Source organism: Cricetulus griseus (assembly GCF_003668045.3).
Source record: "Cricetulus griseus strain 17A/GY chromosome 1 unlocalized genomic scaffold, alternate assembly CriGri-PICRH-1.0 chr1_1, whole genome shotgun sequence".
In the NCBI taxonomy this organism is placed as follows: Eukaryota; Metazoa; Chordata; class Mammalia; order Rodentia; family Cricetidae; genus Cricetulus; species Cricetulus griseus.
In genome coordinates, this window is record NW_023276807.1 from 215,671,111 (window position 1) to 215,694,579 (window position 23,469).

Sequence of the window (23,469 nt, forward strand, 5' to 3'; positions counted from 1 at the left end):
TGGTGAAGCAATCTGTGGGTCTCTTTGGGGTCCCATATCAGGTAGCCTGCACATCAGATGTCTACATTAGGATTCATAACAGCAGAGTTGTGGTTATGAAGGAGCAACAAAAGTAACTTTACGGTTAGGGGTCAGCACAACATGAGGAACTGTGTTAAAGGGTCGCAGCATTAGGAAGGTTGAGAACCACTGTTGTAGAAGGTCTTCCCTTTCTCTTCCATCTCCTTGGGTGCAGCTGAAGTCCTACCTTTGTCCAGGCCTGTGGTTCTCCAGGAACAATATGGGAAGTAAGCTTGATGCAATGTGCATTTTCAGAAACCTGTATCTCCATCAGAGGTTTTGTTTGTTTGTTTTTGTTTTTTTAAACCTTCACCAAGTATCTTTAATTTCATTTCATTACCTGTTATATTTTCTTCTGAATTCCCCTGCTGTCTTAGCTAGACTTGCTTAACAAGGGATATGCAGCAGATGGCTAAAACAACAGTTACCACCTCACACGTCTGGAAACCACAAGTCATAGTCAAAGTGTGGCAGTGACAATCTCTGGCTTGTAAATGTGTCATTCCTTGGCTGGGGGTAGAGCTCAGTTGGTAGAATTCCTGCCTAGCACACTTTAATCCCAAGAGTTGGGAAGTGAAAGCAGAAATATTGGAAGTTCAAGGTCATCCTCAGCCATGTGTCAAGATTGAAGCTAATTTGGGCTACATAAAACCCTGCTTCCAGGTAGATAAATCACCTGAGGCTCTGTCTTCGAGAGCTTGCTTCCTTTGTGTTTGTATTCAAATTTTCCTCCGTGTAGAAAGTAACAGCCATTAGTTTAGAACCTACCTAATCTAGGGTGAGCCCATTCTAATGTGATCACTTCTACAAAGCACACCAACAGATGTGTGTAGGATTCCATCTGTCTGTGTATCTTTTGAATATAAGCTGTCCAGTCAGGTTCTTTTAAGCATGTTTCTTTTTAATCTCCAATTAATCATTTCCTTTCACCAAAATGTTTCAAGGAAATACTTTATATTAGTTTGTATAATGTTTCATTTCTGTAACTGAGAAAAAGAAGTCCTGTGTAGGAAGAAAATACTGTTCATTGACTAGGAAAGCCACTAGAAGAGTTCAGAAAAGCAAGAGTTAAAAGGGCAGTCACCAGAGTGCAGGGTCTGTTTACCAAGGTTTATGACTTGGGTGTGACTTGGTCATTCAGGCTTCAGAGCCTTGGAGAGATGTCAGTTGAGCCTGCTGGACTGGGCCAGGCAGAGCTCTGCATAGCCATGTAGGGCCCTGAACATAGCTTTTAAAAGACCGAGCAACTCTGGAAAACATGGATGTGGTCAACTGCCTGTTCCTCCAGTGTGTGTGTGGACAGCCCCTGTCCATGGCTAAATCTCAGGTAGGTTCTCAGCCTAGAGAGAAGGACGCTTGCTGGAGTGTGTATTTACAGTTCTAGGAATTGAGCCCATTAGTCTACACTCTTCTAAGTGGACCCAGACAGTATTCCAGAAGCACCAAAGTTATGCTTAATAAAAAGATTTCATTTAGAATCAGTGCAGCTGTGAGCAGAGTCCTTGTCTGGTATGCCTGGCATTTGTAAGGGTTTCAGGTTGGTCCATATGTAGACAGATCCACGTTGGCTTTGGAAGAGATCTGTCTCCTTTTGACTGAGGAATGGCATTTGAATGTGAGCCCACAGGGGGCTTCTCTGCTGCTTCTCCTGAAATGGATGTTTCAATTTGATACGATACTTTGTAACTAGATTTTGGGATCCCTAGGACATTTTGGTGCCTTTTAGAGGGGTGTCTTCTCTTGAATCTTCAGTGGAACTGTGTAACACTGAAGTCCTTGAAGTTGGATTTCTTTTGTGCTGTCTGTATTCAGAACAGAATTGTCGCTGGCACAAAAAAGTGGCAGGAATACCTGCTAGGCTGCTTCAGCTGTGCCTACCTTGCCCAGCCCCAGTCACTTCCTGGTATATTTTTGGCATCGGTGAGAAATCAAGTTGCATGTTGCATAAGCAGGAAAACAAGCTTCTAGCCAGTAAAAACAAAATCCTAAAACTATAAAATGAATAACTATACATGCCTTTGTGAGATGTTAGGCTACTCCATGCCTCTTATTTTTTCTGTGCACCTGTTTTTCTAGAAAGTTGTCTGACCCTTCTTAAATGACATCATATAAATTTATCCTTACTGTGTATTTAAGTTGTCTATGTCATTTGAGTTAGTGATTTGTTTGAGTCCCCATAATAACCCAATTTTCATATGGAATTCAGGAAATGGTGTTAACTTTATGATTTCTCTCCTTTTCCCATGGTGATGTTAGGGAGGATAAAAACATAGATATCTTCTCCTGGGTATGTGTATAAATGAGTTCACAGAAAAATACTTCTGGGTGGTGAGGGTTTGAGGATTCTGTACCATTTCAATAGGAAAAGAAGGAAGGGAAGGAAGTTGAGTGGGAATGGGTGTCTTTTAGGAGAAATAGGTCTGTAGAAAAGTAAATGAGGAAAACAAAGGTTGTGGTTCTCCCGCTCTACAGCAGTGTAAGAAAACAGGGTAGTGGAGGGGCCTACCTATTGAGTTCTTTGGGGAGACTGTTATAGGCAGGTAACTTTATAGGCAGGTGTGGGAGGAGTAACTTTTCTCAAATGTCTTGGGCTCAAAAAACTTACAGAGTTTAATCTTGCCCTTCACGAATGTCTTGAAGTTACAGGACGAAGCATAGACCTAGATTGTGAATAGAAATTCAGAGGACTCCTGAGTGGCTATGTGGCCCTGGGCAAAACACTACATTCCTCTTTCTCTTCCAATGTTTCTGGTCTGAAGAATGAAGAGGTTGATGCAGAGTGTCTCTACGTTCCAGCTTCTGCTTTAGCACAGGTTTTATGGTTGATGAGCTGTACTTATTTATGGAGTCTAGTATTTTAATTTGATACATGTATACAGTATCTTTTTTGTTTTTAATTGGGAGTCTCACTATGTTATCCAGGCTGGCCTTGAACTCTGCTATATTCTTAGAGAACACTTAAACATATCAGACTGAAAATTAAGCAAGTCTTCGTTTTAATGCTATTGTCACTGGCATGAGGTTTCTCTTCTGGAGCCTCTACCATTTAACTTTCTTCTAGCCCAGACTGTCTCTTGGACAGGGCAGGGCCAGGCACATTTCTTTGTCTTCCCTTGGCCACCTGCCTTTGATGTGCCCACTGCCTGCTCTGCTGCCCTCCCTGCCTTCCTGTGTAGGCGTCTCTGCCTACTCTGCATATCCCAGGATCCTTCCATAACCTGTTTTTTCATAGTCTTTTTTGTTTGTTTGTTTGTTTGTTTGTTTGTTTTTTTGCAAATAGGGACAAGCCAGATGGGTAGCACTGCCCAGTAATCTCAGCACTTTGGGACTCTGGGTCAGGAAGACAGACAGACAGACAGACAGACAGACAGACAGACAGACAGACACACACACACACACACACACACACACACAGTGGGTGGGGTGTCCTTGAATTTTTTTCTCTTATGGGGCCTGCCACCCAGCTCCCAAATAAATAGATTGAGACTTATTCTTACTTATGAATGCCTGGCCTTAGCTTGACTTGTTTCTAACCAGCTTTTCTAACTTGTTTTTCTTCCCTTCTTACTCAATGGCTGCTGGCCCCTGGAGTCCTCTTCTCCTCCTTTTTTTTTTTGCTCCTTCCACCCTTCTCCTCCTTCTTTTTTGTAGCCCAGATTTCTCCTCCTATTTATTCTCTCTGCCTGGAAGTCCTACCTATCCCTCTCTCCTTCCTAACTATTGTTCATTCAGCTTTTTATTAGACCAATCAAATGTTTTAGACAGGCAAAGTAACACAGCTTTGCATCATTAAACAAATATTCCACAGCATAAGTGAATGTAGTATTCTACAACAGACAGACAGAGAGAGACAGGGGGGGGGGGGCTTAGTACTTGAAGACATCCAGGCTTGGCTCATATCAGTTGCTGTGTCTACTGCTCACAGCTCCTGCCAGTCTGTGGACCAGCCCCACTGCTTCCTGCATCTAGACTTTGGAGATCTGCCAACTAGCCTGGTACCTATTTCCAGGCAGGGCAAGCCTTGGTGATGGCTACTCTGAACTGACTGTACCTGATAAGGCCTATACTGCCAGGATTACATTTTAGTCGCTTGCCTGAGGTTACTTGGCCAGCCCCTGGCCCTGACAGGGGTGGATATGAAAGTCTGCCAGATTCTAAACCATGCATATTTTCCTGATTGCTTTTGAAAAAGTATATAAAGCTGGATGAGCCTGGTGGTGTGTAACTGCTTACTCAGAAATGGTAGTTAATAGGCTAGCCTGGGATAACTGGCAAAACCCTGCCCTTCTCCCTCCATTCCCCCCCCCCCAGATAGAAAACTTATTTGAAGAATTAGAAGTGGTGGATGGCTAACTTAGCACTTGGAAGAGTGTCTACTCAGCACATTCAAGGCCCTAGGTATGATCCCAGGACTGCTAGCAAAAAAGTGTTGCCTCTTTTAGAGTCACAGAATCTTCTTTTTGTTGTTTTGAAACAGTCTTTAGGTAGCCCAGGCTGAATCTCCACTGTCCACTTTCCTCTGTCTCCCAAGCACTGAGATTACTGCATGGGCCTCCATGCTCAGCTGAGGATCATAGAGAATGGGATCATGAGAGTTATCCTGTCTGAGAGTCAAGGTTAGCCTTGACCTGTCCAGGCCCACACAGCTTGTTTGCAGTCTGGCAGGGCTAGGAACACTGCCTAGTTCAGTCCACTCCCATCAGACTGTGGCTCTGGGATGGGATCCTCAAGTGTTGAGCCCTCAGGGTCCTGGATGTAATCTCATACATAGCACCTTCTATTTGTCAGTAGCACCCACACTGAAAGAAGAGACTTCAAGGCAGCTGTGGATCTTGTTACACACTTACTTATTACACAATCAACGTCTAGCCGCTGTGGCTAACCTACTGTTAGGTGTATTTGGAAAATATCCACCTTGGTTGTATGTTCATTTTACTATTGTAGACCTGCTGGCATCCTTCATGTCTCTCTGTAGCTCATCGCTGGTCCCCAAATATCTATTAAGCTATAGTGTTAATTGAGCCTGAAATGAAGTCTGGCTCATTGAATCCACAGATGGTTGTGTTCTCACTGTCAGTGGCACAGTTACTTGAGGTAAAGAGAGTCTGTGGCTCTACAGAGTGGGCGGGAGGCAGCAGGCATCTGCTCACACCTGCCTGGATCTCTGCGCTTACTCAGCCTGTTCGTTTGCAAAGGTGGTGAATGAGGATGACTGGCAGCAGGGCTCAGCCCAGGAGGAGGAGCAGACCCAGGTGCCCCGCATCTCCAGGAGGAGCTGGGGCTCAGGAAGGCTCACCCGGCCACGGCCACTGTCTGACTATGGCCAGCTGGTCAGCAGAAGCTTGTCCATTCCTGAAGACGCCATTGCTGTAGATCCTCCAGATGACGACCATGTAGACAAGATGCACCCATCAAGAGTGACCACCACCAGCCAGGATCCACGCGCCCCCTCAGGCTGTTCCAGAGGGGGCCGGAGAAGACGACCTATATCTGTGATTGGAGGGGTCAGCTTCTATGGCAACACCCAGGCAGAGGATGTGGAGAACCTCTTGGTCCAAGTAAGAGCTGGTGTCTCAACCATGGCCAGCAGAGACCCTTGGCTCCTTGCCTCTGTCCTTCCTGCAGACTAAACTGGATACTGCTTTTCCTTCTGGGGGAGGGTGTACCTCTTCACCCCCTTTTCCTCCTGACTTCGAAATCTGCTTGGATTCACACTAACAGTCCATTCTCTCATCGTCCGCTTTCCAGTCTTCTTTCCTGGAGCCTCAGCTAACAGCACAGACTGTCACTTGTCTGCAAAGCCTGAGACCTGAGCTGGGGAGCGGGGCAGGGGGAACCGTACCCTGGATTTATCCAGTGCCCTTCCTGAGGGAGTGATTGTTGAAGGACAAAGTGGTTCCTTGTTAGAATGCAAACATAGGAACAAAATAAAGATGATATAGAAGGGGTGGCAATGGATTTAGCTCAGTAATGGAGATTTGATTTCTGCCAGAGCCCTGTGTTCCTTCAACCAACCCCCCTCCCCAAAACAAAGCAGAAGACAGTACTTGGAGAAAAATTTCTTTATCTTCTAAAATACTACATCTCTCTTCCTCTCCATTCCCAGTGATTCATCACACCTTCACCCACCACTCCTGGAGTGGACCCAGGCTTAGAACATGCTAGGCAAGCTCCCTACCATGGAATAACACCACTGGTCCTTATTCTACTTTTGAATTGCAGTTTTGCTGTAGGTTTAACCCTTAACACCACTGGTCCTCAGCACATTTGGCAAATACTTCTTAAGAGTATTGTGAGCACTTTAAGGTTATAGAACATTCAAGTAAAGGCCCTCTCTTGGAGAAACTCATACTTCTTTGAGTATTTGACCCAACTAATACCACAATAATGCTCATATAGTCACAGAATAGTTTATATAATGATTTATATGCTCAGTTTCATTTTGAAAACCTGCTTGGTACTTTCTTAAATTTCCTGTAAAAATTCTCTGAGAAAGAAATTCGATAGTAGGCTTGGATTGTGCATTAAAGCGCTTCTTGCCAAGCACAGCACAATGTCTCGCTTGAACCAAACACTCAGAAATTCTTGTTTAATCCAGTTGAGTGGAATTCTTCAAATAAAAGTAAAAGCCCAGCATGGTGGCACACACCTGTGGTCCCTCAAGGTCATTCATTCATCTATGTAGAGTTTCAGGCCAGAGTGGACTACCAGACCTTGCCTCAAAAAGAAATGTAAAAAACACAAGCAAAGTGAAGATGAAGAACACCACAAGGTCTCTAAGTTCCTTTTCTTTTAGGGTACCCTGGTTGTTAGGATATATTTCTAAGCTAAAGCAAATTGTAATGTATTTGAATGCAAGACTCAGTTGAGGGATAATCTGAGGTACTTAGAACGGATTTCTATTTCTGAACACCAAGATAGTGTTGTGCGCAAACATGGTGGTTCATGCCTACAATTCTAGAACTTAAGAGTCTGAGGCAGAGGAATTGTGGGATTGAGGCCAGCCTGGTCTACAGAGCAAGACACTGATGTACGAACTAAAGCACAGAGGAGAGAGAGCTCAGTGGTTAATGGTTCCCATTTTCCTTCTAGAACAGGGCAGCTCACATCTGACTGTAACTCCAGCACCAGGGGATCAGACACCTTCAGGCCCCTGCAGGCATCCATTGATAGGTGTCATGCACACACAGACTTGTACTATGTAAAATAAAATCTTTTATAAAATGATTTATTTATTTTTACTTTGGGTGCACTGGTATTTTGCCTGCATATATGTCTGTGTGAGGGTATCAGAGTCCCTGAAACTAAAATTACAGTTGTGAGCTGCCATGAATTGAAGTTGGGTCCTCTGAAAGAGCACCCAGTGCTCTTAGCCTGTGACATCTCTCTAGCCCCCAAACAAAGTCTTCTTTAAAAAAAAAAAAAAAAAAGCAAAGCAACACTGGAGATCTATGACCATGTCTGTGTGCGATGGCCTGGCCCTTGCTTCCTCAGCTCCTACTCTGGGCAGCATACCTTCCCAACTCTAGCTCACAGCTCTGCTGCTTTCTCGGTCTTCGGTCTTCCTCTCGCGCAGATGCCTCTCTTTCTATCTCTGTTCCTTACTGGTGTGTCGCTCAAAGGGGGATGAAATGTGACTGAGCCAGCATTGAGGCTGCTGTTGAAACTTTCGAACAGCCTGTTGCCACTGTGCTTGGTGCAGCCTGCAGCTGCTTGCTGACTGGGTTTGAAGAAGCCACTCCACATCTGCCAGTGGCTTCAGGGTGAGAACACAGAGATGTTTTGTGGCTCACAGGAGCTGAGACTTCCTGGCACCTTCTCACAGCTCTGCACTTCCTTTCACAGCCAGCAGCCAGGCCTCCGGTGCCTGCACACCAGGTTCCACCCTACAAGGCAGTGTCTGCCCGCCTAAGGCCCTTCACCTTTTCCCAGAGCACTCCCATCGGACTGGACCGCGTGGGGCGCCGACGGCAGATGAAAGCATCCAATGGTGAGTCTTGGGGCTTCCGCTGTGCCCTGGAACCTTTTGTCCGGTGCTAGGGAGTCCGAAGCACCAAGGTGATTTCTCCATCTTACAGGGCAGTGCTTCAGTGGTTATCTGGGTTCCCCTGAGTTTTAGGCTCCTGCTCCTATTATGTCACCACACCTAAGTTGCTGCAGAGCCATCCCAGTGTAGAGACCCGACGTTCTAGTGTTGAGGGTGTTTTTTGGTTGGTTGGTTGGTTTGAGGCTGTAGGAACACTATTCCAGTCTTCTCCTAGCTTCTGCCAGCTTCAGGGCTCCTTGGCTGGCCTGTGCAGTCCCTCTCCACTTGCCCACTCTGTGACATTCTCTCTGCTGCAAATGTAAGTGCCCATATTTCCTTTGACCTCGTCTTAACTTGCCACCCACAAAGACTGTTTCCATTTAGGTCACCATTAGGGATCTGGGGTGAGGATGTCATTGTCATTTTGGGGGTTCAGTTAAACCAAAAGTGCTTCTTCAATGGTTATGCCAATGTCTATCATGCTTGCATGTGCTCGGATACCAACAAAGACGAGAAAAGCTTGGAAGATATTGCCAGGCTGTTAGGAATGGAGAGGGTTTCTCCTCAGCCCCTATGTGGTACAGCCAAGCACCCCCCATTTCATGATTTATGTGATTTTTTCATATAAAAAAGAAAAACAGAAACAAAAACCTTAGGGTTCTTTGGTTTAAAAAACATCAAAAACTAACTTAGTTAAGAAAAGGGGGGTGTGAGCTAAACATGTTATCCATTTGGTGGAGTACCTGCCCAGCATTCACAGAGCCCTGAGTACTACATACATAAAACAGTGAGTAGTGGCACATGTCTGTCATCTCTGTACTTGGAAGATGGAAGAAGGAAAATCACAAGTTCAAGGTCCTCCTCAGCTACATAGTGAGTTTGAGGCTAACTTGGTCTACCTGAGACCCTAACTTAAAAGGAGGTGGGGAAGAAAGAGGAATGGATTAGGAGGATGTTGGCTACTCCCAGAATGGCTGGGGAACTAGGTAGGGCATACATGGTGTCAGGATTGTTCCCAGTAGTTATGGAACCCCAAGTGTCACTGGGCATGGTGCCACCAGGGGAAGGGGGAAGGCCAGCCTGCCCTGTCCTCCTGGTATATTTTCAGCTCAGTGGCCTGTTCACCGTGTGGATGGTGGGACAGGGAGTCCAATCCCCGTCACCCCTGCATTTGTTCAGGTATTTGGTTCCTTGCCATCAATGTGAATACGAAGAGTAGGCCCTATTCCCAGAACAGTGCCCAGGTGGTGTCAGGAACAGATTGGTCCTGACAAAGTCCTCCCTTAGCGTGGGTCCGTTCATACTCCCTTTCTCCCTCTGCAGTGAGCATTTACTGTGTGTGAGAGGAGGGAGAGCAATGAGCAGGAAGAGCCACTCCATCCCTTACAGCCCTGTGAGAGAAAATGAATCAGCAGGGAAGTGTTTAACAGGCAGGACAGGGACACTCTGCAGGAGAAGTCAGTGAGGTGGGGGATACAGGTGTCCAAACCACCTCACCCCACAGTGCTGTTCTTACCCCAGATAACTATGGAAATGCCCCTGGAGATAGCCCACAGGCTGGTCACTGCATCAGACATCGCTGGGCCTAAGGCCTCTATTGTAGTTATATATTATATATGATCTATTAAACTTGCCTGAGAATTCAGAAAGCAAAGTCAGCCTCTGTCCATAGAGATCACGCAGTGGTGACACACACACATCTCAGCAGCCAGCAACTAGGAGGTGGTGGTACACACCTTTAATCCTAGGACTCAGGATTAAGAGGTAGACTGATCTCTGTGAGTCCAAGACCACCCTGATCTACACAAGATTGATCCAGTCCTAAAGAGAAACAGTTCACACAAAGATGAGCTCAGCACCAGGGATCACATGCCTTTAATCCCAGCACTAGAGGGGTATAAAAGATAGGAGCAGGGTCTTCAGTAGTCAGTCTCAGGCATTCGTTCTCCAGCCACATTAAAGATAGGAAGACATTCAGTCTCAGGATTCTCCAGCCACGCTGAGGAAAGGCAGTGGTAGTGAGGTAGTGGTAAGAGCTAGTGACCCGCTTCTTTGCTTTTCTGATCTTCAGTTCGAAGTTTGAACCCCAATATCTATCTCTGGGTCTTTTATTTTTCATGCAACACTCCACCCTGTACAATAACTCCTGCTTCCTCTCCTTCTGCTAGGGTGCCTTTCTAGTGTTTCGAACCCAAGCAACACAGTATCATAGTAGAAAGTGGGGAAGGAAAGGATTTGTGAACCGGTGCATATACATTCATGATGTCACAAAAGGAAGGTCTTTTCTGTCTCCTCTAGAGCCAGGCCATAGGTGGTAGGTTTTGACTCCATACCCCCTCTTCCAGTGTCCTGCTGCCTGCCTCTCCCAGTATCTCTCACCTTGTAGGGATCTGTGTTGGACAACGTGGTCCTACTTTATTAGCCATCATCTTCTTTCTTCTCTTTTTATCAAAAGTCAGTTAACTTACAAAAGTGTGTGGAGCTTCATGTGGGAGCCAGGGGCTGTTGTAATAATTTAGTATACAGCATCTCAAAGACTATGTGAATGACTTCTGTATCCTTGGGTTTCATGTCCTCTGAGCAACCTGAGCATTGAGGAAGAGGTAGTGAGATCTCCTAGCAGCAACAGATGTTCCACTGAGGTTCAACAGGAGGCCAGTGACTGAACTCAGGAAACATGAACAGAAGAGGGCACTGTAGTTAGACAGGGTGGCTAAACAGAAGGACTTGGGGTTCTAACTATAATAGGGAGTCATCGCCGACAGGAAAATGGTGCGTTCTGGTTTGTGCTTCAATTAAAAACAACAGAGCTAGGCCTGGTGTCACAACCCTTTAATCCCAGCACTCAGGAGGCAGAGGCAGGTGGATCTCTTGAGTTTGAGGCCAGTCTGGTCTACAGAATGAGTTTCAGGATAGGCAGGACTGAAAAGAGAAACCCTGTCTTGAAAAACAAAGCAACAAGGGGCTGGAGAGATGGCTCAGTGGTTAAGAGCATTGGCTGCTCTTCTAGAGAACCTGAGTTCAATTCCCAGCAACCACATGGTGGCTCACAACCATCTGTAATGAGATCTGGTGCCCTCTTCTGGCATGCAGGCAAACAGAATACTGTATACATAATTAATAAATAAATCTTAAAAAAAATAACAGTAAAACCTTTTTTATGTGTGTGTTGCATGTGTTGAGTGTGGTGTGTATGTGTGTGTGTGTGTGTGTGTGTGTGTATGAGTATGTGTTGAGAGTCTGTGGGCACAAGCATGCCATAGGGTGTAGGTGAGAGGGCAACTTGCAGGAGTCTGATCTTCCTTTTCACCTGTGGGTACTGGAGGTCAAACTCAAGTCATCAGGCTTGGTGGTAAGCAACTTTACCCTCTGAGCCATCTTACTGGCTCCTGGTTTGTGCTTCAGAAGGAAGAGTGGCCAGGCCTGTGTGGTCGTGTATGTCTGTAATCCCAGGAAGTTAGCCAAGTTACCCTCGGCTTCACAGTGAGTTCTGGCCAGCCTGAGCTATACAGCAAAATCCTATGTCAATCAGTCAAAATTAAAGATTAAAAACCAGAGGAAGTGAAGGAGAAAAGCAAGTACGGGAGTTTGGGGTAAGGCGAATGTAGAGAAGAAAGATGGATGTGAAGGCTGCTTTTTGAGTCCCACTGAGTATCCACAGTGGCAGTGGCCAAAAAGCCGAGAAAAATTCCCATGGGTATTTATTTCCCTGAAGGCTGAAATGATGAGCCCAGGCTCTGACTCAGTGGGCTAGAGCTGGGATGTCCCATGGAAGGACTTTTCCCCTTTGAGATGAAATTCAGTTTGACAGAGCAGTGCTGAATGGGAGGAGAACATTTTGCAAGTGTGCTGTGAAGTAAGAGAGTAGCTGCTTCTATGTTTACCCCAGGTTTCCTGTTGTGGCTTGGCATCCCCCAGTAACATGAGTCACAGGTTCACAGCATGTGCCCCTGCAGGGTGTCATGGCAGCACCAGGATGTGTCTCCAAGCTTCCTAGACAATTGAGTTGCATTGAGGTGGTATTGGATGTGAGCCAGTCTCTGGGAACTTCGAAGTGGTGTCTGGCAGATGCCATGGCTGTTTAGCAACCTTTAGTGAGGCCAGTGAAGAGATGTGGGTAATCTGTATCCAGCACAAGTGGCTTTTTCAGTGAGGACAAATCATTGCCCCTCTGTTATAAAAAAAAAAATGCCCATTGTAATCAACTTCCCACAAGTAGCTATCTGGTGCCTACAGAGAACCATATCATTAACCCTGGTGAGAACAGGCCCTGCAGTCTAGCTCAGGCTGGCACTCTTTTTTGTAGTCTGGTGGGTGTTTTGTTTCTTTGTGAGTCCACTGAGCCTCCCATCAAGATGAGTAGAGAAGATTAGCCTATGTTTGCATCGTGAGCATCATGCCCACATGATTCTTTTTTTTTTTTAAGATTTATTTATTATGTACATAGTGATCAGCCTGCAGGTCAGAAGAGGACACCAGTTCTCATTACAGATGGTTGGCCCACATGATTCTTAAATAGCATCTTTTGTGTTAAACTTTTCAAGCATTTAAGGCCTTCTGGCAGTCACATCCCTGGTCCCACCTCAAGGCACAATGGTATTGTCAAGCCGTTAGCTCCTAAGCATACATGTATGCAAGCTCACTCTGTCTGGAGAATTAAGACATAAATCTTCCACTCAGGGTTACTCTGTCTTGGGTGCATAATGACCAGGTAAAGGATGGAAACTTGTCAATAGAAAAAAGCGACTCAGTTAGTAGAATACCCACCCAAAGATGACCTGCTGTGCAGTGACCCCAGATGCAGAGCCCTGGGTTTCCCTGTCACACTGGCTGACTCACAGATTTCATGCTTCATTAATCACATGACACCTTAATGGAAGTACTCATTAGCTTTGTTCCTAGGGACCCCCAAGATCAGTGAGACACAACCAGAGATGTCATGAGTCAGATCATGCCTTACTGTTTGGGGCAGCAACTACCCACTGACCCACAACAGGTGATTGCTTCACTCACATAGCGCTTCAGGTCTCCATGGCAACTAGGGCATCTCTGGCCTCGATGCTCAGTCAGGCTATAACTTATAGAAGCTACCATAATGCTCACTTGCTGGCTTGTGTTTCCTGTTGGACCATTTCCTACCTTTCTGTCTGTCGATGCTAAGAGGTTGTATTAGTTACCTTTCTGATGCCATGATAAAATAAGCAATGTGCAGAAGTTTATTAGGACTTTCTGTTCTGGAGGGATAAGAATCCAACCTGATAGGGGTGAGAGATTAGGGGTTGGGGCCAACATGGCAGAAAACAATCTGGCTTCAGAAACAGGAAGCTGACAGCTCACATCTTCAAACCCAAAGCAGAGCAAATTGGAACTGGGCAAGGCAATTAACTCTCAAAGCCTCCCCCATGATGTACTTCCTCCAGCAAGGCTACACCACTTTCCTAAATAGTGCCAAAAACTGGGGACCAAGCATTCAAATACATGAGCCTATAGAGGGCATTGCCCGTTCTAACCACACCCACCACATTCCACTCCCTGGCCCTATAGACTCATGATCATACCAAATGCAAAATGCATTTAAACTAAACCTCTTAGTCTCAACACTGTTTAAAAATCCAAAGTCTCTTTTGGGAGTCAAGGTAATTTCTTAACTGTGACCCCTCTGCCCCTACAAATTAAAAAGCAAAATAGATACTTCCAACATGGCACAGAATATAAATTCTGTGCTGGTTAGTTTTGTTAGCTTGACACAAACCTAGACATAGCTGGGAAGAGGGAGTTGAGAAAATGCCTCCATAGGATGCCCCTGTAGGCACATCAGTAGAGCATTTTTTTTGTTTGTTTAATGAGTAATATGAAAGGGCCCCACCCATTGTGGCAGTGCCATCCCTAGGCAGGTGATCCTGGATGGTATAAGAAAGCAGGCTGAGCAAACCATGAGCAGCAAGCAGCACTCACTCATGGCCTCCATGTCAGCTGCTGCTTCCAGGTTCCTTCCATGACTTCACCTGGATGATGGACTAAAAGCTGTAAGGTGATATTAAACCCTTTCTTCACGTGCTTTTGATCATAGTGTTTTATCACAGCAGTAGAAAATCTAAAGAAGACAAATTACCATTCCAGGAGTGAGGAATGGGGGCATGGAGGAAAATACTGAACCAAAGTAAGACCAAATCCTATAGCTCCATGCCTAATGTCAAAGGGCTCAAGATGGCTTTGTCCCTTTAACTTTGCTGCAGGTAACATACTCTACTGGGCAGAATCTACTCCCTTGTATGCAGCTTTCCTTGGGTGATGTCTCACAGTCTAGCATCTCCAACATCTTTCAGGTCTCCACTGCAACCTAGGTACACATTCAGCTTCACACAATGGGCTCTCCCTGCCTCCTGCCCTCTCAGATACTTAAGGCAAGGACTCCCTGCCACACACTGCCTGGCCTCAGGGGCCCTCTGAAACTGGGGAGTAAAAGTCTATAGCCCCTTCACTCTCTCATTTTTCCTGCCTCAAAGTCCAGTAGCACATGGGGCCGGAGTGATGGCTAAATGATTAAGAGCACTCATTGCCCTTCCAGAGGAAGTGAGTTCAGTCCCTAGCAATACACAGTGGCTCACAGCTGTCAGTCACTCTATTCCCAGGGGAATCCACTTCCCTCTTCCGGCCTTCACAGGCACTACATAGACACGGTGCAGAGATAACATGCAGGCAAAACATTCATATGCATAAAATAAAAATCAGAGTAAATTAAAACAAAATATTTTAAAGATTATTTTAAGAGCCGAATTGTGAAGTATTCATAGAGACTGAATTTTGACAACATGAATTATGAATTTTGTTAGCTGGGACAGTGAGTGATTGTTGGCTTTTGTGGGAGGGCTGGAGCGTCTAAGTGCTTCAAATGCAGATTTAACAATTAATATCTAGGTAAGGCTTCTCTTTAGTGGAAGTATTGGAGAGAGAAGGCAACAGAGTGAGGAGCAAAAGATAATCAGGAAGCTTGTTCACAATCCTGCAGTTATTTAAGGTTTTGAGAGTGTGCGTGCATGCATGTCTGTGTGTACAAGGGCTCAAGACTCAGCCGGGCAGTGGTGCCAGCACCTGTGAGGCAGAGGCAGGCCAATCTTAGCGAGTTTGAGGCCAGCCTAGTCTACAAAGCAAGTTCCAGCACAGCTTGGACTATTACACAGAAAAACCGTGTCTCAAAAAGCAAAAACAAACAAACCAAAAAAGAGCTCAAGACCAGGGAGCCAGACTGGTGCATGCCTTTAATCCCAGCACTCCAGAGTCATCATTCAGGAACCTCCTGCATTGGTTTTGTTTGTTTGTTTTTTTATTTTTGTTTTGTTTCTGAGATAGTTCCCAAAGTAGTGTAAACCTGCTGGCCAGCCAACCCCTGGGGCCTGTCTGCTTCCACCTCTCTCAGTCCTGAGTGCTTAGCTTTTCTTTACATGGATTCTGGGGACCTCAGGTCCCCTGGCTTCCAGATTAAGAACTTTATTGACTTACCTATCTTCCCAACAGCCCCTATATTTAAGTCATTATTATATATATATATATATATATATATATATATATATAATATATTTTCTGCATAAAGTTAAAGATTTGTTTTCCATGCTCCAGTAAAGTTGGTGAGAAATACTTGAAATAAAATTCAAGAAGTACTGGTAACCACTCAGTGAGCGCCTAAAAGCTTATTTCTTTCTCTCTGCCCGGGATTGTCAATATCTGCAGAAGCAGAGCCGTTCATGCCCAGTGGCAGAACACATGGTTAGGATGTGGGAAGCCCTGGGCTTCATCCCAGTCACCAAGGAAAAGAGAAAACTATGGCTACAGTTTCCCAAGATCCAGAGATGTGAATGTTTGTGATTCCACCGTTCTCTTTTCTGTTGTTGCCCTTGTTGTGAGGCGTGGTCATTCTTGAATGTAAACTGATCTCAAACTCATGATCCTTCTGTTTCTGCCTCTCAAATTCTGGGATTATAATTATGTGCAACCACGCCCAGCTAGCTAGCTTTCATTCTTTTCTTTTTCTTTAAGAAATGAAGATCTGTGTTTTCTCAGTGATGCAGTCTCTCTTCTCATGTTTTACACAATGTGCTGTGCTCTCTCTAGCTCTGGGCACTGTTTTCTGTGGAGAAGCCAGCCTTATCTCTTCTTAGTAGTGTGAAGGAAGGCTACCAGGGAGCCTTTCTCCAGCATGGGTGTGGTGTTAGAGATAACGGAGTAGGGATGATGAATCAGTGGTGCTTACAAGTGTCTTTCTAAAGTCCATCGGTAAAAGGGCTGTGGTCAGCTGGGTGTGGTGGTACATGCCTGTAATTGCATGTACAAGGAGGCTAAGGCAGGAAGAGGAGTTTAAGGCCAGTGTGGGTCAAATAGTGAAACTACCCTACCTAGGGCTCCAGGGGTAGGTCCCAAGGCCTTGAGCATGCTCTGTCACTTACCTACATTCCCAACCCTTTAATCTTTTCTTTTTTTAGTTTGAGTATCTCCCTATGTTTCCTAGGCTAGCCTTGAACTCATTCTGTAACCTGAAAAGGCCTTAAGCTTACCATTCTGCCTCACAGTCCAAATTGCTAAGATTACAGGCATGTGCTGCCATGCCTAGCTTTCACACTCCTCCTCCTTTCAACACCCCCCCACACACACTCCAGAGAAAATGTATTTATGAGTCTGCCTAGCCTATGTATTTTACAAAGTCATATTTGATACGTTAAAATTGTCTTATTTCAATTTGCTCTTAAGATAAACTGATTATTTCAGCTGTCTTCAAAAAAGAAGACTGTCTAGTTTCCTTAGCATTCAAACACCAGTGGACTTTTTATGGATCATAAACAAACAAACAAAAATGCATGCCCATGTGTTGATGTCAGTGGGTGATGGGGGTTGTCCTTCTGTATATATGTTTCCCTTATTGGATAATGAATAAAATACTGTTTGGCCAATGAGGCAGGAAGACAGGCAGATCTAGGAGACAAGGGAATTCTGGGAAAGGTAGGCAGAGTGAGCCCACCACACAGAGTCATGATGCTACCAGAGGAGTAACACCATGCTGGGGCATTACCGGGCAATACATAGATGATAGAAATGGTTAATAATTAATAATTAAGGCAGAGCTAGCCAATAAGAAGTCCAAGCCACTGGCCAACAGTTTTATATATAAATATAATATAAATCTCTGTGTGTTTATTTGGGGCTCAAGGGAAGCGGGACCCAGGCTGCCGGGACAAAGAACCTCTCATAACAAGTAGGTGTGGGTAGACCACATTCAACAAATCCTATCTAGGCAAATCCTATCTAGGCAAAGTGTTTACCACAGTAGCATGAGGACCTGAATTCGTATTCCCAACATCCATGTAAAAATCAGATCTGCAGCTTGTGCCTGTAACCAAAGTGATGAGAGGCAGAGCCAAGAAGATCCCTGAGGCTTGCTGAATAGCCAGTCTAGCTTAATCAGTGAGCCTCACGTCCTGGTGAGAGACCCTATCTCACATAACAAGGTGAATGGTTCCTGAGGAATAACACTCAGGCTTACAGATATGTGTGTGTGCCTATGCTCACTCTCACATATAAAATATGTCTTTTGTTTGTTTTTCAAGACAGAGTTTCTCTGTGTAGCCCTGGTTATCCTGGAACTTGGTTTGTAACCCAGGCTGATCTTGAACTCACAAGAGATCCTCCTGCCTCTGCCTCCCAAGTGCTGGAATAAGGAGTGCGCCACCATGCCCAGCCATATATTTTATATACATAAAATCATATCTAGGCTGGACTTGGTGGTGCACACCTGTGATCCCAGCACTTAGAAGACTGAGGTAGGAGGTCTGAGAATATAAAGCCAGACTGTGCCTGCTGCATGACACCATCTCCCTCCACACACCTTGTTTTTAAAAAGACTTTATTCTTAATTATTTGTGCATGTGTATGGGGGGTGGTACATGCGAGTGCAGTATGAGGCCAGGGGATTCCCCGGAGTTACAGGCGTTGCTGAGCTACCTGATGGAAGTGCTGGGAACTAACACACATCTCTGAAAGGGCTTTAACACGTCTTTCAGAGCTGGACCATCACCTTGGCCCTCTTATATTTTTTAAAATCACTTTGGTAATTCAATAGGGTATTTGCTTAAAATATGGGCTCTATCCCCAGCATTGTTTTAAAAATAAGTCTGAAAAACTTCGTTTAATCAGTAGTGTGTTAAAGCTGGTAAGTAATAATGAGAGATAACAAAAGAGAGGGTGGTGAGGTTATTAGGGACAATGATAACAACTAGAGGGAAAAAAAATCTCCCGGGGGGCGGGGGGGGGGGTTGAGTTAACTTTTGTTTGTTTTAGGTTGTTTGTTTTGCTTCCAGAGTTTTGAGAGAGGGTCTCATGTCCTCTGGCCACTTCTGCTGCATCCAAGTGGTGGGATATAAACACATGGGTGCCATCGTGCTCTGCTTGCTTTTCTGATCAAAAAATTATTGTTCTAATTAAATAATTAGCCATGTGTGCATGCATGGGAAGGCCAGAGGACAAGTTGTAGGAGTCTGCTTTCTTTCTTGGCTGTGTATGTCCCAGGGATTGAGCCCAAATTGCCAGGCTGACGCAAGTGCTTTTACTTGCTGAGTCATGTCAGTAACCTTTTTAAAATTTTTTTGAATTTTTTTTTTTTTTTGAGCTAGGACTTTCTCTGTAGCCCAGGCTGCCTCAAATTATATAGCTCAGATTGGCCTCAAATTTACAACTGCTTTAACCTACAAGTGCTGGAATTACAAGTGTGAGCCACACCCCCAGTGTGAATTGACTTTTTATGGCTTTATAAAATCTTTCTAATTTATCCCAACAATTGTTCAATTTAATTGTTGTTTTTCTACATCGTGTGTGTGTGTGTGTGTGTGTGTGTGTGTGTGTGTGTGTGTGAGAGAGAGAGAGAGAGAGAGAGAGAGAGAGAGAGAGAGAGACTGAGATTACCACCACTCCAAGTTAGGAAAGAGAATCAAACCAACCCAGTCTAGATTCCTAGTGTTGCAGGCTGAATCTGTCAGTTTCCCTCGGCTTTGTTATAAACATGAGTCATCACCACATACGAAAAAGCAATTGCAATTTCAGTTGTCCTCTGCCCCACTCTGTGCTCAGGATCCAACCCAGGACCTTGCATACCCCAGTGCTTTAAAGTCTAGTCCTTTCCAGGCAGGATAAAGAACAACTTCATCTACAAAGGACACTTGGGTCACATCACAGTTGTCCTTCCTTATCTGTGTGATCCACCCTTACTAACTGAACAAATCTCAGATAAAAATATTTGGATGAAAATTTGTATGTAGTTTGAATATAAACATCTTTCTCATCAATATTCTGTATGTTTACAACCCAGTGTAATCCTTTTACGCTGTGTTTATACTGTTTTGGGTGTTGCAAGTCATCTAGGAATGATTAAAATCTGGGAGAGCATGTGCATAGATTCTGTCTTAGGGATTTGAGCATCCCAGGGGGCTGGAAATCAGCCCAGTGGCTGACGAGGAGGGAGCTGGCCAACTGAAGCACACAGGCTTAGGCAATGACTGGTGAAGGGAGGAGCCTTGAAAACCTGTTCTGAAGTTTTAAAAGTGCCATGTTCAGCTGCCAGGAAGAAAACAAGTAAAGTTGGATGCAGTAACACACACACACACACACACACACACACACACACACCACCCCACCACCCCACCACCCCACCCCCCCACCACCCCACACACACCCCACACATGTAATCCCAGCACTGGGAAGGCCAAACCTAAGAAAGCAAGAGTCTGAGACTAGCCTGAATTACAGGCCCATTTCAAACCAATTATGAAATTATTTCAGATGAAGTAAAATTGGTCACTGTTTTTACAGTGATCTACAAAAACAATGCAAAGCTAGAACTAAGCATGGGGAATAAGAATTACATTCAAAATAAATTTCTTTTTCTATCTTTTTTTTATTTGGTTAGATTTTTGAGGCAGCCTCTAACTGTGGAGACCAGCTAAACTGGAATTCAGTGTGTAGGCAAGCTTTCTAGATGCTCCCTCTGAGAGCTGGAATTATAGCTGTATATAGCTATAGTTATAGCACAGATTTCTCAATGAAAAAAAAAACAATTCCAGCATATGACACAACTACTTTTTGCCTTAAGAAGAATGTGAGAACTGTTTTTAAGGGTTTTTTTTTCCCATGATTTTCTTTTCATTTTGTACAGGTGGTACAAATTGTAGGTATATGTATGTGATTGTAGGTACCCAAAGGCATCATGCCCTCTTAAAACTGGAGCTGTAGGCTGTTCTGAGTCTTGGGACATGGGTGCTGAGCATCACCTAACCACCTAGGTATCTCTCTAGCCTTTGAGGACCATTTTGAAGAAAAGGTCTGCCTTTAAGGAAAGGAAAGGAAAGGAAATAGCAGTGTCTTCCACCACAGAAAACCTTGTTGCTTCTCATATAGTTGACACATCGGTTCCCCCATTACATGGAAAACTTGCCAGGAGGGTGATCCGAAGTGGTGTGGTGGGGAGCTCCCCTGCCATCTTTCTGCTTGGACCCTGTGGGTAGGTCCATAGTTAGTGACATCTACAAACTGGTGCTGGGCGTGGCTTCTGGCCAGAATCTTTAGTCTTGGTGCCTCTCCCATGATACAGGAAGCAGAAACTTTAGGGTTCCCAGCAGGGAAGCATGAACTCAGCCTTGTAGGAGCCCCACGGTATGAAAGCCACCCATCTAGTGGGCACTTAGGGGATCTGGAAATACCTAACATTCCCTCTGATCCATCCTACTGCAGCCTTCCTGTCCAGCCCCTGCCTGGGCCCTGCCCCCTCCTCCGACCCCCGCCCTCCTCACAGGGCTGCTAGGCAACCTTCTAGAACCTCCCTTGCCTGCATTGTCTGCTGACATTTACTACACAGATTTAAGCTTTCATCATCTAAATAAGAAAATGTACCAGGCCCCTTCCATTGTTTAGGGGCCAGTAGTTTCAAAATTGAATTGTGTAAATTCTTCCTCATTTTATAGTGAAATGTACTCCTCACTCAGAAGTACAAAAAATTCATGCATGAATTTTCCTTCTCCTAATTAGGAGCTGGTATCAGTTGTAAGAACACCTTGGTGTTAATTCAGTATTTGGGGTTGTGTTTTGAGGCAGGGCCTCACTGTGTGGCCCCAGCTGGCCTGGAACTGATAGATGCACCTGCCTCCCACAGCACATTGCCTGGCACTGCATTTGCGTTGTTGATTTTTTGTTTGTTTCTGAACAGTTGCTAGATTTGAAACTGTTAGAAAGTGCTGTCTGACCTACTGTGAGGGCCTGGTTGGTATCATCTCAGCTTTTCTAAGTTGAACTGATTTATTCTATTTTGTGATGCTACTGTCTGTCTTCTGCATCCTGTAGCTGGGGAGGAATGCCAAGCCACACTCAAGGGGCCTGGGAAAGAGGCCAGGGCTAGGCCCAAGTCTTTAATTTTGTTTGTTTTTCCATCTGTCTTATTTGGGTTTCATTTTCTTTCCCTTTCTTTTGTTTTGCTTGTTTGTAAGTTTTATTTTAAATGTGCTGTGACTTCAAAGGAACATCTTTTTAAAAATAAATTGGGGCATGGTGATTGGCTCATACCTGTAATCCTAGCACTTGGGAAGTAGAGCCAGGAAGATCAGGGACTCAAGGGTATTCTTGGCTACAGAGCCTGTGTTGGGCAGTGTAAGACCCTGCCTCAAGAATAAGTAAGAAAGATACATTGTGCACATACACGAAATTATCAAAGAATAATGAAATATTAATAAATTAATTAAACAAATAAGAGCCAGGTGTGATGGCTTATGTCCATAATCTCAGCCCTTGGAAAACTGAATCGGGAATGTTTTAAGGAGTGAAGCTGATCTGGGGCTACAAGATGAGTTCCAGGCCACCCCAGTGGAAGTGTAAGAGTCTGCCTCCCGCAAAGAACAGGCCCGAGGACAGGGCCAAGTGGGTAAAGTGCTTGCTGAGAAAATAAGAGGACTGGAGTTCAAATTTTCAGATCCAGTGTAATCCTGGGGGGTGGGAACACATACATCACTAACCCCAGTGCTCCTAAGCTTGGGTCAGCTAGCCTGGCCCACATAGCAGGGGGTGGGAGGGACAAGAGGGGCTGTCACAGAGTTGACATCCACAGTTTCTTCTGACCTCTATCGGCTTTGGTATCCCTCCCTCCTGTGTGTGAGAGAGCAGGGGAGGGGAGATATTTTTAAAAATTGCAGGAATTTTCTGTTTTGGATTTATTTGCTGGAGTATTTGGTTCCTACTATGTGGAAATGAGACCCTTTGCCATAGGTAGCACTCTAGCTTCCTTTTTATTGCCTTGATAAAGACCATGACCAAAAGCAATTTGAGGAGGAAAGCATTTATTTGGCTCACATGGTCCTGATCAAAGTGTTTTGTTGATTTTTAAGAGAGCACAAGGTTGAATGGGTTGGGAAAAGGGACGGGGGAAGGGGGGGTTTGAACCTGGGAGGAGTTGGAGTTGGAAGAGGGCATGAATGTGATCAAAACACGTTATATGAAATTCTCAAAGATCTATGAGAAAAAGAAGAAGAATCAAGGAACCTGCGCTTCAGCCGCCTCACCAGTGTCTCTGGGTTCACTGCTGTTCCAGGGAGCCGGAAGGAAATCATAACTGATGCATCATGGTGTGGATTGGGCAAGAAAGCTTGTGCGCGGGAGGAGCCCAGTCCTTTGTCATCCTGGCGTAGGTGAACAGCTGCTCCTTTACTGTTTGCAGCTGAGCTGATTATGGTGCAACTCTGCGGGTCAGTGTCTGTGACTTGGTTCCGGGGAGGTGGGAGTTTGAGCAGCCCAAGTTGCTCCTGGTGGGAGGATGTGAGCTTGAATAGCCCGGAGGCTTTGGCAGGGGGAGGGGCTTAGAGGCCTGTCTAAACCAGCTTCCAGAAGGAAGGAGGAGGGTCTGGGCAGCCAGGAACTGCTCTGGGTCTTGAGGTGGAAGAAAGTGGTCAGATTTGCATTTCAGTGCCTCTGTTGGCTAGATTGCCATTGGGAGGTGTCTTTTGCCTAATTAGGTTGCCATGTAGCTCGGAAGCAGGAAAACATGACATTTTAGTACTGAGAAAGTGAAGAGCTTGGAAGTCTAAAGAATCATGTGGATGCTGTGGGCAAGGGAGGAAGGAGTCCATGATGGCATTGATGCCAGGGTTACGGGGAGCAGGTTCCCCGTAACCCCGTAACACTAGTGTCAGTGTCCTCCTCGTGGGTGGAACTGGAGTCCTCAGCTTAGTCTTTATTAGGCCCCAGATCACAAGGCTCTGTTGACTGGGATCCAGGCTGAAGGTAAGGACTTTCTAGACCAGAGGTGGCCAGAGGAGGGGGGCAGGAAAAGAAATTCACAAAGATAGGCAATAGTAGGGATAAGA

The 23,469-nt window shown here is 45.1% G+C and overlaps 1 protein-coding gene across 2 annotated transcripts in view; it reads left to right on the plus strand.

Annotated features, from left to right (window-relative positions):
• Spata13 (spermatogenesis associated 13) overlaps window positions 1-23,469 on the plus strand; it is an 82,040-nt gene that overhangs the window by 14,410 nt on the left and 44,161 nt on the right. For both annotated transcript variants that reach the window (XM_035452281.1, XM_035452282.1), the window contains exons 2-3: window positions 5,256-5,618; window positions 7,906-8,050. In XM_035452281.1, the coding sequence (XP_035308172.1) occupies window positions 5,256-5,618; window positions 7,906-8,050 (508 nt within the window). The remainder of the gene's footprint in view (window positions 1-5,255; window positions 5,619-7,905; window positions 8,051-23,469) is intronic.